Raw genomic sequence first — 16,634 nt, forward strand, 5'->3', positions numbered from 1 at the left:
TTCTTGTAAGAATGAAATGGCGTGATTGATGTCAGGCACATAGTAGGCACTTGGTACGTATTAGCCATCAACTGTATGTCATTACCATTTGTACTTAACAATTTCATCCTATAAACAGACTGCCCGGTTGCTTAAAAAAAAGCAGACTCAACCACCAAGCCCTCTGTGTTCTAAGGAAGAGATATAAAGCATTCTTCCCTATCATGAGACCGTGGCTGCTAATAAATCCTAATAAGAAGCCAAAAGCGGGGGCGGGGCGCCTGGACGGCCCTGCCGGTCAAGCATCTGACTCTCAGTTTCAGCTCAGGTCATGATCTCGCTCTTTCGTGAGTTCGAGCCCTGCCTTGGGCTCTGCGCTGACCGTGCGGAGCCTGCTTGGGATTCTGTCTCTCTCTCCCGCTCTCTCTGCCCCTCCCCCACTCACGCTGTCTCTGTCTCAAAATAAATAAATAAAAACTTAAAAAAAAAAAAGAGGCAAAAAGCCTTCTGTGTGGCTGGCAATCCCCCTATTTCCTGTGACGTCATCTTACCGAGAAAAAGCAGAAACAAGAGAAGGAATGCATTTGACGTTTGCTCACCTAACATTAAAAGCCCACTGTTGGTGGAAACAACCCGAAAATTCTGACATGAATTGTTTTTATTGTATTCGTAAATAGAGTGGAAATGTTTTGTATTTGAATTCTTCAATTAAGCCCTTAAAGAGTCTCATTTTAATAACATTTATATTCTGATTATTAATGTACATTGGAGAGCAGCTGGGAATTCAGAAAAGTACAAGAAGGAAAATTAAAACCCTGCCTAATCTCAATGGTGTTTCATTTTGGCATATTTTCAATATATTATATGTGTTAAAAATTCAGTTTGGGATTATACACCTATTTATGTAGACTGTACTTTTCATTTACTAACATAGCCAATCATTAAATGTTCTTTTACAACATGACTTTTAACGTTTATTTATTTTTGAGACAGAGAGAGACAGAGCATGAACGGGGGAGGGTCAGAGAGAGAGGGAGACACAGAATCGGAAGCAGGCTCCAGGCTCCGAGCCATCAGCCCAGAGCCCGACGCGGGGCTCGAACTCACGGACTGCGAGGTCATGACCTGAGCTGAAGTCGGCCGCTTAACCGACTGAGCCACCCAGGCGCCCCTACAACATGATTTTTTAATTAATGGTATTCTCCCATATGGATATATTTTTAAAAAAATTTTTTTTAATGTTTATTTATTTTTGAGAGAGACAGAGACAGAATGCAAGTGGGTTAGGGGCAGAGAGAGAGGGAGACACAGAATCCGAAGCAGACTCCAGGCTCCGAGCTGTCAGCACAGGGCCTGACACGGGGCCCAAACTCACAAACTGTGAGATCATGACCTGAGCGGAAGTCAGAAGCTCAACCGACTGAGCCACCCAGGTGCCCCCCCCCCCCCCATATGGGTATTCTATAACCGATTCAAATCCATTACGAGTCATAGGACATTTAGGGTTATTTCCACATTTCACTGTGGCAAACATCCGTAAGACTGAATCTGTCCGTGATGTAGTACATTTCCCCTCTAAGCGGTATATGACAGCCCCCAACATTTGGGGTCATTCTTTTAATTGTTTAAGTATTTCCCCATGATACCTTGTTGCTGTAATTCTTCATTTCTTTGCTCTCTAGTGAGAGTGATCTTTTTTATTCACTCTCCATATATTTAGAAATTACTTGTATTCCTCTGTGAATTGTGGGCTTACAGCCTTACACATTTTGGACAAATTTGTGGCCTTTTCTTGCAGTGGAGAAGTATTTTTTAAAGTTTTTATTTATTTTGAGAGAGACAGAGAGAGAAAGAAAGAGCTAGCAGTGGAGGGGCAGAGAGAGAGAATGCCAAGCTGGCTTGGTGCTCAGGTCAGAGCATGACGTGGGGCTCGATCTCACAACTGTGAGCTCGTGACCTGAGCCGAAATCGGGAGTTGGACGCTTAACTGACTGAGGCACTCGGGTGCCCCGGGGAGTTATTTCTAAAAGAGGCATATTGGGACACCTGGCTGGCTTAGTCAGTAGAACATGCAACTCTTGATCTTGGGGTTATGGGTTCAAGCTCCTCTCTACTACCTTTGCTCAGCAAACACTTCTGGGGTCCGTGGGCAGGTGAGGCTCTGGACGCTTGTCTCCGACTACACATCAGAGAGAATCAGTAACAGGCAACCTTCTGGGTTGCCTGGGTTTGGCATTCCTTCTGGGTTTGGCATTCCAATCTGTTACACCATGAATATTTAAATGGCCCTCATATGCTAGTCTGTAGGGCGACAAAGTAAGACAGAAGGTACGACCTGCAAGAAGTAATCTCGGGGACAAATACTCTGGGGATTATATTAGAGTGTTTGAGAAAGGGGAGAGGGCGGAGGAGGCAGTGGCTGTGGCCCTGTGTCCTAACCCCTCGTATATGGAGGCCTCTAGACCTTTCCCCCCTTCCAAGAGGATGGGAGGGCTATCCACTGAGTTTCGCCGCTACCAGTAGTCGATGCGGTGCAGTGGTCAGGAGCAGAAACTTGGCCATCGGGTCGGAACCGGGGGCAGGTGACTTGAACCTCCAGGAGCCTCAGTTTCCGCCTCTGCACCGTGGGGACAGCGCCTCCTTACGGGGGCCGTGGTGGTGGGTAAAGAAGAAGGTAACAACAGTGCCAGTTTCGGGAACAGCCGCCGCTTCTGGGGCACACACGACCTGCCAGGTGTCAGTCGTCTTGTGGGCAGAAGCAGCCTCACCACTCAGTGCCTGGCCGGGCCATTAGCACAGAATAAATGGAATACACACCACCCCCCCTTCCCCCCCACCCCCACCCCCACCCCGGCTGCTGCCACTGAGGTCGGAAAAAGAAGAGCCCCGTGTGGTCCCCTGGTGGTGAGGGGTGTTGTCAGGATGTGCTTGGCAGGTGGGTGGGGCCAGAATGAACCAAGTGCCTCTCCACACAGTCAGCAATGCAGACGTGAAGGGAGAGCGGCCGGGCCGCCAGCCTTTTCCCCCCGTCTCTCTGCTCACAGGATGGACCCCACAGCTTACGCTGAGCTGTTGAAAGAATCTGGCAACCAAGTTCTTAAGAACGGGAACTTCTCTCTGGCCATCAGAAAGTATGATGAGGCCATCCAGATTCTCCTGCAGTTATATCCGTGGGGGTAAGTGCTGGGATTTACTCCTCACCTTTCGTTTTTTGTTTTTGTTTGTTTGTTTGTTTGTTTGTTTGTTTTGTAGCAAATGGAAGGAAACTCACTCTGCCGCTTATGTTTTCATTTCTTATCACGCCGCCTAGTTTCTGTTTTCTTTCTCGCCCACTTCCTATTTATCTGCTCTGTGCTGTGAGCTCAGAAACTGCACAGAGAATACCAAGTACCGGAGAAATAGAAAGTGAAACGTAGGACGCTGTTGGTAAGCATTGCACAATTTCCCCTTCTGTCTGGTTGTGGGAATCTGAGTTCCTGGGACGATCCCAGCCCCCAGCCTCTCTCAATGGCCATCTCTCTCACTTTCTTGATCATCTGTGATGTTTACCCCCAGGCTACCGTGTGTACCCCAGGGGGACTCAGGTCCACCCCTTCCTCTGCCCCCTCGGCTTTCAGGAGACCTGTTCCCAAACATTTTTATTATCGCAGCATGCTTAACAGCTAAGAGCTGTTGTCTGTGTAGGGTGTAGCTTTCAGTAGAGCCTGTATTTGAATTTAAAACGGAGATAAAAAAAAATAAAATAAAATAAAATAAAATGGAGATAAGCTTAAAATACGTTTTTAAGCATCTATTGAAAAGATCAGTAATAAGCCCATTATATGTTAACGGAAGTAACACATTATAATGCAAAATAAGTATGTTTTCCGAAGCTGAAAATTTAGTGAGAAGGGTGGCTGGCCCAGTTTTCATTTTTGCAGACCTCTTTAATGTCCGTCCCAACAGAAGGCATCCGACTTCTCGTATCTGCTTCTGCGTTCAATCCACTGTGATACCACGCGTCGTGTAGCCTCTGGAAGATTCCCCGCACACATGGGAGAGAACGTGTGAAAAAGACACATGCGTGGTCCCCTGTTACCGCTGTGACTAATGACCACAATTTAGCGGCTGAAAACACCGTTTATTATCCTATAGTTCTGGCGGTCAGAAGCTGAGATGAGTCTCCCGAAGCTAAAATCGGGGTGCTGGTAGGGCTGGTCTTTTGCAGAGAACCCATTTCTTGCCTCTTTCGGCTCTGGCTGGCTGCCTGCCCGGCTTGGCTTGTGGTCCCTTCCTTCATCCTCAAAGCGTCTCTTCCCAGTGTGCTGCCACGTCATGTCACTCTCTCCTCTGCTACAGCCACGTCTCCCTCTGTCCCTCTCCCATAAGGACTCTTGTGGTTGTATCCTGATCCAGGACAATCTCCCCCCAAGATCTGTAAATTAATCACATCTGCAAAGTTTCTTTGGCCAACAAGTGGTACCATTATTGGGGGACTATTATTCAGCCTGCTATCGTTGGGAAAATATTTTGACCTTGTGGGCCACCTGAGATGGTCTTGGGGCACACCAGACACTCCCAGACCATACTTGGGGGACCGCTGCCGTAGAGGAGGCCGAGATTGGCATTTGTGGGGTGCCTGAGGCCTACATTTGTACTGGGAAATGCCCCGGGATGAAATTACTGAATCCCAGCTCCCACCTCCTGCCTTCTGTCACCTTGGTGTCTACACAGTAGCTGGATGTGGGTTGAGTGTCATTGATTTGGGCCTGTAATTCCGCCCCTCCCGGCTCAGATCAGAACGGTGTCAGAGCTGGGCCCCGAGCACAAAGCATTTGACTTTCTTAAACAGGCAGTCGGGTGTAGCGGTTATGGCTGTAGACTGACCCCGCACCGTGGGGCCACTAACGGGACCCCTGCCCGGACCCTCCCCTATTATCTCTCATAACCTTCCTGCCACTGTTCCCCCCTGCCGCTGCCGGCTGACATAGGGATTTAGGTGCGTTTGGTTTGCTGAGCAAGTGCTCTCAGGAGAAGGGGACTGAGGGAAGGAGGATGGGGCAGGGGCAGGGGCTCCGAGCAGGGACGGTGCGTCCTCTGGAGGCAGCTTCAGCCTGATCCCCTGGGGAGCTCTGGCGCATGAGCTGGACTGCAGAGCCCGTCCCACTTTGGGGCCAGGGAGCTGACCTTCTGGTTCCCATGCCAGCCAACCCTCTGTTGTAGGCTGTCTGGCCCCGGGGAGTTGTCCTCAGGAGTGGGGCTTGGGCTGCCAAAACAACATGCCATTGACCGGGCGGAGTCAACAACAGGAACTTACTGCTCATGGTTCTGAGGCTGGTAAGTCTGAGATCAAGGTGCTGGCCAGCTCAGTTTCCGGTGAAAGCCCTCTTCCTGGTCTGCGGATGGGTACCTTCGCTCTGAATCATCATCACACGGCAGAGCAAGAGAGAGAGAGATTGAGAGAGAGAGAGAGAGGACGCTCTCTGGGGTCTCTTCACATAAGAGCACTAATCTTATCATGAGGGCCCCATGTCATGACCTCATCTAAACCTAATTACGTCCTGAAAGGCTCCATCTCCAAATAGCATCACACGGGGGGCCAGGGCTTCGACATATGGACGGAGAGGCACAATTTAGTCCGCAGCAGGGGCACAACTTCCCGGGGAGAGGGCAGCTCCCGTTAGGTTGAGGGCGAATCTGGAGAACAGGGCCATGGGAGCCCCTAGTGGCAGCCAGTGCTCACTGCAGCTGTGGATGGCTGCACGGCCCAGGTTATCTGGGCGGGACACCTGCAGTCAGCCCCTGCTGATCGATCAGCCACTGACCGCCCCACTGCCTCTTCTGTGCACCTCTGGGGCCTCATCCCTTCAACTTAAGGGGACAGAAGCCGGAAACAAAGCACTGACGATGGGGCAGTTGTAGAGGTGATGTTTACTTTGCTTTTTATTTGTGCTTATCTGCATCACCTAACTTTAAAAAAAAAAATTTTTTTTTAACACTTACTTATTTTTGAGAGACAGAGACAGAGACAGAGCATGATCAGGGGAGGGGCAGAGAGAGAGAGGGAGACACAGAATCCAAAGCAGGCTCCGAGCTGTCGGCACAGAGCCTGATGTGGGGCTCAAACCCATGACTTGTGAGAGTATAACCTGAGCTGAAGTCGGACACTTGACTGAGCCACCCCAGCGCCCCAGGACCAGTCACCATTTTCACAGAAGCTTCACCAACGGTCTCTAAAAAATGAAAAGATCCGTGGAGATCAGTCAGAGGTAGAACCAAGGTGTTGAGAACATCTGTCATGAAAAGGAGCAGAGGATTTGGGAGTGGTTGCACTTTGCCAATGCCCCGGGATTTCTGGGGGCTGGGGGGTCAGATGTGATCGGTGTAATTGGGACCTTAGCTGGTGATGGTGGCAGTCAGCCCCAGAATTGTGACCTCGAAGGTGGTTTTCTGCATTTGCAGAAAGATGGCTCGGGCTCTACTGACCACCGGTTGGTTCTTTCTGACAGGGTTCCCCCCAGGGAGCTGGCCGTCCTGCTGTGCAACAAATCCAGTGCATTTTACAGCCTCGGGAAATGGAATGAGGCCTTTGTGGCGGCCAAGGAATGTCTCCAGTGGGATCCAACCTATGTGAAGGTACGGGGACAGCTGGGGGGCCCTGCCTCCTTCCTCCCTTCTTTTTAAAATGGAAATATGAGGAGTGCATCTCATTCAATCCTTTGCACTTCACACAGGTGCCCGTAGGGCGTGCGAGCCTGTCTGGAGAAGACCGGGAACACTGAGGGCCAGGTGTGGCAATGCCCTTGCAGGTGGAGCTCGTTGTGCTCTGATGTAGTTTCACCACTACTCGTAGTCCGAAGTGTACTTTGATGTTTCCGAGTTTCATTTGAGCTAAGCTGTGTTGCAGGTGCAAGCTGGGCGGACCCACATGGCACCGATTACTTCTTTCGAAGCACTTCTTACTTGGAAATCAGCTCCGTTGGAGGGATGGGGGTGGGGGGAGGTTCGAATGGCCAGCAATCCACCCCCACCCCCACCCCCCCACCAGGGGTTAACAAAGATCGGTAAATGAGTATTTAAATGAGTATTTGATCGTTTTCCGCAGCTAAAATGCTGTCAGTCTTCCAGTTCTTCCTGCCTCAGGGTGAGCAAAAGGCCAGGGAGACGCCAGCCCAGCTGTTGAGGAACTCTCGGTCAAGTTGGGGAGAGGACAAAAAGCAAAATCGGAGACCATAAAGGAGTTGCCATTCTGGAGCCATCTGAGGCACAGACAATTAAGTGTCACGTGAGTGATACGGACCATTTATGGCGAGGCTCCAAGGTCAGAAACGCGTAGGCCTTTCTCCCCGCTGCTCTGCTGTGCGGCAGACTGGTTTCAGCATGGGAGGAAATGCGTTTCCTTCCTTAAGCCTTCCTTTCCCCGACTGTGTAGGGAGTGGCTGCTTAGGTCTCAGAGTCGCTTCAAGGATTAAGGAGGCCTTGGTTCGAGTTGTTGGCACTCAGGACATAAGAGTTTGTGTTGTCTTCTCAGGGATCTGCATTTTGTGTACGGAACAGTGGGAAGGGGCGGGGGGTTTTGACCTGCATGTTCTCCATCCTCGAGGGAGGGATTTGCCTATTTCACCTTCAGCCTGTCCTTAAAAAAATTTTTTTTAAACATCTGTTCATTTTTGAGACTGAGAGAGACGGAGTGGGAGCGGGGGAGGGGCAGAGAGAGGCAGACACAGAATCCGAAGCAGGCTCCAGGCTCTGAGCTGTCAGCAGAGCCCGATGCGGGGCTCGAACGCATGGAGTGCGAGATTATGACCTGAGCTGAAATCGGATGCTTAACCGACTGAGCCACCCAGGCGCCCCTATACATTTTTAACAGAGTGGTAAAGTGTGGAGGCGGGACAGACAAAGGAGAGGGGTTTAGACGTCGGGGGGCTGTGGACTGTGGGAACGCACATGCACACACGTGGGGGAAACTCATGAGAGGGGAGAGAAGGGCTATCTTAGTAATGTTTAGCAGCGCTGGGCCGGCTCAGTGCCAATGTCCATCTTCTTCATGGCCATAAAAATTCCCTGGGAGAGAAAATTTATGGCAGTCCTCATTTCTTAGACTTTCTGCTTTTACTCAGATCAGGGGAGCTCCAGGAAGGTTTCCTTCCACATCTTTTGAATCTCAAATGCCTTGGGCTCAAGATAATCCTTAGGCCGAAGTGCCATATTTTGGGGTGGCCTATTCTGAACCCCTTTCCTCTCCCCACCAAAATAAAAGATGAAAGAAACTAAAATCTGAGGAAGGGAAGGAAGCGGGGAATTCTGTATCCAGCTTACTGGGCTGGGCGAAAAAAACCCAGACATTCTCCCAACCCTTTTTTTCCTCGTCGTCATCTAATGACGTTTCAAATGAAGGTGAAAACAAATCAATAGTCAGAGATTTGGTGTTCAGTGGAATTTTTAAGTGCTTGCTTCTTGTGTGAACCCAGTTGCTGGGCACCTTTCGTTATCTTAGAATGTTGTCGTGATAGATCCTGGTGTGGATTCCTTTAGAGAATCAAAGAGGGGGAAGGCAATGGCATTTTGCTCCTACTCAAGGCACACCATTTTATGTAGGCAAAAGTCAGCCATTTTCCTCCAACAATCATTGTAATTTTCCTCTCCACAGAAATAAACAATTTTTGCCTCCGGTATGCAATGCCTATAACGTGGAGCTAGATATACCTCAACGCTTGTCATGACAACTTTTTTTTCCAGCCGTGTACCCGTGGAAGTCGTGTTGACTTTGATTGAAAGGTGCAGCGAACAAGTTCTGTGTTTACATGACAGTCTCATTCTTTTCTGGAACGCTGTCGTCGGAGGATTTTTTTTCATTCTCTTCTTGCCAGGGCTGTGATTTGTTGCGTGAATAACTAAGCCACACATGTACTTGGAAGCGGGCCCGCTTCCTTCGCTCTGTCCTACGTTAGATGCAGAAGTCATGCATTTGGAAATGATTGTTTTCTTGGCAGTTAAAAAATGACAGGAAAACTGTGGCACAGAACGTAACGTGGAAATCCTGTAGCCAGTGCTTGTTAGAAATCTGTGTTGACACAGAAGTGAAACCTCTCCAGCTCATTTCCCCATGTCATCAATCTTGCCTTTCCTTTTAGCAGCTGGTTAGAGGCATGGGTGAGTTACGGGTTTGCTTTTCTTCTGTCCCAGGGATACTACCGGGCTGGTTACTCCTTGCTGAGGTTGCTTCAGCCTTACGAAGCTGCTCGAATGTTTTTCGAGGGTCTGCGACTTCTCCAGGGCAGCCCGGACCAGATCCAGATTGCTGATTTCCTTGTGGGAGTCTTTACCACTATGGGCAGTAAGTTGGAACCACGGGAAATCTGCCTTTCCTCCTTCCTTCCTTCCTTCCTTCCTTCCTTCCTTCCTTCCTTCCCCTTCCTTCCTTCCTTCCTTCCTTCCTTCCTTCCTTCCCCTTCCTTCTTTCCTCCCTCCCTTCCTTCCTTCCTTCCTTCCTTCCTTCCTTCCTCTTCCTTCCTTCCTTCTTTCCTTCCTTCCTTCCTTCCTTCTGTCTTTCTTTCTTTCTTTCTTTCTTTCTTTCTTTCTTTCTTTCTCCCCCCCTTTCTTTCTTTCTTTCTTTCTTTGTCCTTGTTATTTTATTTGAATGGCTCCTGGAGAGATAATTCCAGGGGGTTTCTTTGTGGCTGATGTATGCAGTTTGAATGAAACTGATTTTCACATTAGAAAACATTTTGGAAGTTGGGGTGGCTCAGGTTCTTGTAAAAACACCGAAATCGTTTTGCAGAAATCACTTAGAGCTCCGCCACTCTTGTTTCAGACTTCAGTTTTCTGTGTTGCTACTGAGAGATCTTTCCCTATTCATACTACTCGTTTTACGTGAGTTGTGCTCTTTCCTATGAGTTTTGCATGGATTTATCCCATACGTGGAGGCAATATTTTTGTTCGCTGTCAGAATAGCCTGGAAGGGCTGATGGAGGGTCCCACGGAAGCTGCCGCGGTGCCCGGCGTCTCGGCCGCTATGGTCAGTGACGCACGGGGGCTTTCTGCGTCACCGCCTTGAGTTATTACTCTCATGACCTGGCCCGTGAGCCGGCTTTGTCAGTGGCCTGGATTAGACAAAGACAGAAAGCCGTAACACAATGTAATGTACTCCCTGCCAGTGACCACGGAACCTTTCTGTGTTTATCTTGGCGCAGTCTAAAAGTTCTGCCAATGACCAGCCCATTGTTTTCAAATATTGTGTTTGATCACATTTAAGACTGTACCCATTTAAGATGTGCCAGTGAAACAAATGCTTTGCCACTAAGAGACAAACTCAATCGTCACACGCGTCCCCATTCTAGAGATGTTAGGATGTGAAACACGGCACATGTTAGAACGGTGGGCAAATGGTCTTTGGCTTTCAGAGGTGGGGAAATAAATTCAACTGTGACAGAGCCACCTGTTCCCACTGGGAGTGTGGGAAAGCAGCTTGTGTGGTCTGTGGCCAGCATGCCACAGATTTTGGCAAGTTTGGCACAGATGGGGGGTGAGAGCCGCATCAGGCAGTGAGTGGGGGGTGGTTGGAGGTAGACACAGCCACGTCCCCCAGCAGAGAAATGGAAGATGCCCAGATGAGTGCTGATGGGTCACAGCTTTCCAGGCACCCTTTCACTGCCGTGACGGAGCCTGTGTCCCATTCCTCTGAACCTGATGGCTTGGCCATTCCCCTTCGATCTCTCATGTCTTTTCTGCATCTTTGTAAAGTCACCGTTCGTTCTTGGCGACTGCTCCCCTAAGAAATCTGGACGGTTTCCATTCTGCTCCCATCCTGAGAGCGGCACGTCGTAGGACTCCGTAGGGCAACTCATCCCAGACTTTTATGCCAAAGGACTCCTGTTTGGAGGGTGAATGGATGCCCACGGCCCGATTTCTAAAGTTTGAAAAATATGCCTATGGAAATTTTGTATCCTTTTGTGCAACATCTATTTATTTTGATAGTTACCTCTCTGTGGAAATTGATAATCCTGGAGGAGGTGCGATGCTATTCTGGCACCTGCCTCGTCTCCTTGGATAATCTCACCCATGGGTTTGAGAAATGTGGCTTTTGGAGGATCATGAGATGCATTGGGCCACTAGGTTAGAAGAATGTGTGTTGAATAAGAGAGTTGGTGGATCTGGGTTCCCATCTCTGTTTTTGTCGTTAACTGGTTGCGTGACATGCCATGAAGCCTGGCCTCGTTTGTCTCTGTTTCTCATTGGTTGATTGAGGATAATATTTGTCACATCTTTCTTTCTTTCTTTCTTTCTTCTTCTTTTTTTTTTTTTTATAATTTCTTTATTTTTTAAATTTACATCCAAGTTAGTTGGCATCTAGTGCAACAATGATTTAGGGAGTATATTCCTTAATGCCCCTGACACATTGAGCCCATTCCCCCTCCCACCACCCCTCCAGCAACCCTCTGTTTGTTCTCCATATTGAAGAGTCGCTTATGTTTTGTCCCCCTCCCTGTTATATTAGTTTTGCTTCCCTTCCCTTAGTTCATGTGTTTTGTATCTTAACATGCCTCATATGATGTCACATCTTTCTTAAGGGAAGTGAGTTTTTTTTTTAACTTTTTTGAGCTTCTATTTCTTCCTAAGTAGAGATAATAGGCAGTGCCTTGTCGGTATGTTTGAGGGATTAAATATTAGCACATATCACTGGGCTTCACATATAGAAGAGCTAAGTGAGTATTAGCTCACATTATACCGCTTAACCCTTGGGGCATTGAGTTTATAGCTGAACTTAAAATGATTGCTGCTTCAGTCAATTATATAGGACTTTTACTTTGCAAGTGCCTCTCTTTCTTTTTTATTTTTTAAAAAGTTTATTTATTTTGAGAGAGAGAGAGAGAGTGTGTGTGTGTGTGTGTGTGTGTGTATGTGTGAGCAGGGGAGGGGCAGAGAGAGAGGGGGAGAGAGAATCCCAGGTAGGCTCTTCACTGTCAGAGTGGGGCTCTAACCCACAAACCATGAGATCATGACTTGAGCCTAAGTCAAGAGTCGGAGGCTCAACTCACTGAGCCACCCTGGTGCCCGAGAATGCCTCTCGTTCTGATATCTTTAATTTACCACTTGTTTATGTGTGATCCTAAACAGAGGACCTTTTCCCAAATGTTCTAGACTCTGCCTGGGTTAAAATTTCTAAACTATGGAACTTTCTTTCAGGCGACCCCATTGTTTTGCAAAGTTTCTTGCCCTGTTTCGATCATATTTTTACTACTGGATTCTCAACAGAAGTGTGGCAATCTGTAATAGAAAAGTTGGCAAAGAAAGGATTATGGCACGTAAGTAAAAGGAGATGACTCTCTTGTGGGAAAAGCACATTCTCGATCAAACAGATTCTTTCTGCTGGCACTGGGGAGGGGGATTGTAATTTATTATTTGTTTATCTTGATGCCAAAATAACTTTTTAACTGACACATCATTAAAAGTGGAAAGTCACTGAGGTATATTAATTAGCCAGTTTTTTTTTTTTAAGATAGGAAACGTATTCAGAACACCTATAATAATATTAGCTAACGTGTATCACCCTCCCTCCTTGCCCTATGTCTCCATGGTCATCCCAAAAGTGTAAAGTCCAGATGCCAATGGTAATATGGAATGAGGAAAATAAATTTTGGAATGTTCATCTTCATATAATCTTTTTTTAATGTTTACTTATTCATTTTGAGAGAGAGAGAGGGGGAGTACGCGAGCAGGGGAAGGGCAGCAAAGGAGGGAGAGAGAGAGAATCCCACACAGACTCCACGCCATGACTCCCTCCCGATGTGGGGCTCGAACTCACAAACCGTGAGCTCATGACCTGGGCCAGAATCAAGGATTGGACACTTAACCAACCGAGCCATCCAGGCGCCCTCATGCAATCTCTTCTATATTGCATTTGCTAGTGTGGGCTCAGGAGACCTGCCTGTGCTGCCCCCAGCGCTTCTGTGTAGGCTTAAGGGACCGCTGCCCGCAGGTAGCAGTGAGGCTGCAGGAGCCGGCCCGAGGCGGGGAATCCGTGGAAGGGATTCCCGGTGCCCAGTGCACCCGCAGCCTGGGCTTTGGTGTGACACAGATGCCTCCTCGAATCATCATCTTCCACTTTCTGTTTTGGACCAATTGTTTCCCCTCTGGGCCTCATTTCCGCATTTGTAAGTTTCAGGATATAAACTTACTCCCTCGGGGCTTTGGTGAAGTTTAGAAATACCGGAGCAAGAACGCCTAATAATAATATTAGCTAATGCTTGTCAGGGGCTTATGATGTGCCAGGCACTGAGCTAATGGAGCTTCATGGTAGCTGGCTGTGCTACGTGCCCAGTGCATAGTTGTCATTGATGGTGGCCTCTCCGTGCTCGTGAAAAGAGGCGGCCGAGGATGGGAGTTAGGTCAGGAAGGGCCTGCTGGGCTTTCTAAAGCCTGGCAGTCCAGAAAAGTCACTAAAAGCCAGGGCAAGCCATAAGGACTCTAGAGCCAGGCAGGGCGAATGACTTTAGAAGACAGAATTCTTCAATTTTTAGAAAGCTCATGGATTCCACTGGAAATCTAATGAAATCTATGGGGTTCTCTTTGTATACATAGTTTCAGGGGGTTCATGGGACATCCCCTAAAATCCAGCCACGAGTTCTCTGAAACTCAGTCCCATATTCCAAGGTCTTGAGAAAGCAGGTAGGTAGGGAAGGGAAGGCCCAAGAAGGCAGCCCAAGGGGCAGGTGCACTTGGTCCAATACCCCAGCAGTGGGGCCCAGGTCATTTTCACATATTGGAAACAGAGACCAAAAAAAAAAAAAAAAAAAAAGCCGGGTCAGCAATCAGGATTGTTAGAACCCTGAGTATGTCATCTGAGATTGGGGCCTGTGTGTTCAGGGTGAGCAGTAAAGAGAGGGCAGCAGGCTGAAGGAACCTGGAAACAAGATGTGGCCATAGGCTCAGTCCCTGTGGTCCCCATGTCCACTGGGCATACACGAGGGAGACTGATGCGGAGCCTGGGTCCCCAGTCACGGCCATACCAGAACCTGGAGCCCTCAGACCTGTTGGCACACCTGGATGATCTCAGGAGGGACCTCTCTGTGTGACCTAGGACAAATTGCTTAACCTTTCTGAGGGATTCAGTTTCTTCATTGACTCTAGATTGGGTCAGTGGTTCAACAACTGGCTGTCTGCGAGAAAAAGGCCTGATTTGTAGTGTTTGCCAATCTTTGTAGCATCAGTACTCCAGCCATGGCCAACCTGAAGCCACGAACAGGGCTACCGGGTGTGGAATTGGGGAGAGATGTGCAGCCAGCTGTCACTCGCTGATAGGGACCTTTCCAGCACACTCTGCTCGCCGGGGTCTAACGGACCCCAAACACTTGGGGCTTATGAAACACCCGTGTGCTACAGAATTAATTGGGATGAGATGCTCGTAAAGGATGGGATTCCTCTGCTTGCTCGGCTTTCAGAATTTCGCAGAGAATCACTTTTTTACCCACTCTGCCCTCGGCAATGCTGCTTAACGTCAGCTGCTCCCGTCTGCAGCAGGCTTTGAGGAAATGTGGAGAGAGCTTAGCTGTCAGCAGGAGCAGGACATCGGCCGGACGGAAGGACTTCGATTATCATGGCTCAGGCTGTAAAGCTTGGCACGTAACTTAAAAAGAGCGACGGGGCTGGGGCGCCTGGGTGGCTCAGCTGGTTAAGCATCTGACTTCGGCTCAGGTCATGATCTCACAGTTCGTGAGTTCGAGCCTCGCATCAGGCTGTCTGCTGTCATCACAGAGCGTGCTTCATATCCTCTGTCCCCATCTCTCTCTGCCCCTCCCCCGGCTTGTGCTCGCTCTGTCTCTCTCTCAAAAACAAATAAACATTTAAAAAAGAGAGAGAGAGAGAGAGATAGGGCTGGAGGGTATTTTGTTTTGGTTTTTGCTTGTTTGTTTTCACCCCGAAGGTAACGTTTGTTCCAATAACCTACGTGGAGAGCATTATTATTCCAGGTTTTTCTCTTTCTCCCTTCTCACCAGTCGTTCCTACTTCTGTCAGCGAGAAAGGACCGGCTACCCCGAAATATCCATGTCCCAGAGTTATCACTGAAGAGTCTCTTTGAGGTGAGGTGCCTTCTTGAAACATACGGTTTTAAGTCAGGCCACTCGGGGCTTGTATTTGGGACCTCTGCTTGGATAAGGGGACTTCAGCTGCCTCACTGCATATCGGTTGTGTATAATGATCTCAGGCGTGGGCCACAGCGAATCTAGGTTTTGCTGATCCCAAATTTTATGAGTGAAGGGGTTTGACGTTTAATATTGATGTAGTGACTTCCATGATTCTTCCTTTGTGTTTTTCTTCCCCCCCCAGAAATATGTCTTCATTGGGCTTTACGAGAATATGGAACAGGTGCCCAAGCTAGTGCAGTGGCTCGTCTCCATCGGTGCGAGTATCGAGACGATAGGACCGTACCCTCTTCATGCCCTCATGCGGCTCTGTATCCAAGCAAGTGAGTGTTCTTCTGGTTCACCCCACCCAAGCCGCCCTCCCGGCTCTGAGCTCCGAGCTCTGCTGAATTTAGCCGCTTGAATTTAGCCACCAGAATTTAGCCAGAATTTAGCCACTTGAAGGTGGCATGTTCAAACGATTTGAATATTCAAATGGTTTGATTATTCAGATGAATAAAGGCAGCAGGGAGATAGCATTGTTTGGTTTTGGTTTTAAAACGTTTTATTTTTTTTATTTTACAGAGAGAGAGGGTGCGAGCAGGGGGAGAGGGGCAGAGGGAGAGACAGAGAGAGGGAGAGAGAGAATGCCAAGCAAGCTCCAGGCTGTGAGTACAGAGTCCGATGCGGGGCCCGAACTCACGAGCCGTGAGATCATGACCTGAGCCGAAGTCAAACGCTCAACTGACTGAGCCACCCGGGCTCCCCAGACAGCCTTGTTTTTATTTCGCCCGGGACCTAGTAGCTACAGGGGCCCAGGCTGAAAGGATTCTGTGTTCCTAGACAGATCCTGGCAGCACAGGGGCACTGAGACCCGAGGAGGGACCTTGGGACAGACAGCCTTTGCTGGGCGGAGCTCCCCGAGCCTCGGAAGGCACGTGTGGTCTTTCCCCTTGTTCGGGTTCATTTTGTCTCTAGCCGGAGAGTCGACCGCTTCAACACTCTTCAACACTGGCTGTTGTTGATAACGTCTGCTGTGGTTCTTTTAAAGGACTCCGATTTTCATAGAATTCTTTTTTTTTTTTTTTTTAAGTCTTCACCACTTGGCTATAGGAGTTCAATTTGAAAATATTTAAATTTTATCATTCACACACACACGCACACACGCACGCACACACAAGATAAAAGCTTGTTTTTCTTTTCCAAGCATGTACGGCACCAGAGTTAGACATTTACCCATACTGTTTTAGAGCCAGAAGAGGCAAGAGAATTGTCTAGACAGTCTTCCTCTTCTAGGCTGGATTGCCTTCCTGGGAATGAAGGAGTGAGGGGGGTGGGCAGGGCCTCCAAGACCTGGGCCCCCACTTTCCTTTAACCAGATTTCCATTTCATGTACTGTGGAGTCCATGAAAGGTTTTATTCTTGCGCAGGGACGGGTGGATCAAACATTTAAAAGTAAAGTCTGACTAAAAGCAATTTGGTCCAATCCTCCCAGTTTTTTTAATTTTTACTTTTGATTTTTGAAGGGCAGAGTGGGAGAGAGAGAGAATCTTG

At 48.5% G+C, this 16,634-nt stretch overlaps 1 protein-coding gene across 1 annotated transcript in view; it reads left to right on the forward strand.

Annotated features, from left to right (window-relative positions):
• The first annotated feature begins 2,897 nt into the window (after nucleotides 1–2,897).
• Nucleotides 2,898–16,634, forward strand: part of TRANK1 (tetratricopeptide repeat and ankyrin repeat containing 1) — a 79,098-nt gene continuing 65,361 nt past the window's right edge. The window contains exons 1-6 of the mRNA XM_078432524.2: nucleotides 2,898–3,155; nucleotides 6,468–6,594; nucleotides 9,145–9,295; nucleotides 12,145–12,263; nucleotides 14,955–15,038; nucleotides 15,286–15,424. Of these exons, the coding sequence (XP_078288650.2) occupies nucleotides 2,902–3,155; nucleotides 6,468–6,594; nucleotides 9,145–9,295; nucleotides 12,145–12,263; nucleotides 14,955–15,038; nucleotides 15,286–15,424 (874 nt within the window). The 5' untranslated portion in view covers nucleotides 2,898–2,901. The remainder of the gene's footprint in view (nucleotides 3,156–6,467; nucleotides 6,595–9,144; nucleotides 9,296–12,144; nucleotides 12,264–14,954; nucleotides 15,039–15,285; nucleotides 15,425–16,634) is intronic.

This window comes from Panthera onca, chromosome C2 (genome assembly GCF_046562875.1).
Source record: "Panthera onca isolate mPanOnc1 chromosome C2, mPanOnc1 haplotype 2, whole genome shotgun sequence".
Taxonomy (NCBI): Eukaryota; Metazoa; Chordata; class Mammalia; order Carnivora; family Felidae; genus Panthera; species Panthera onca.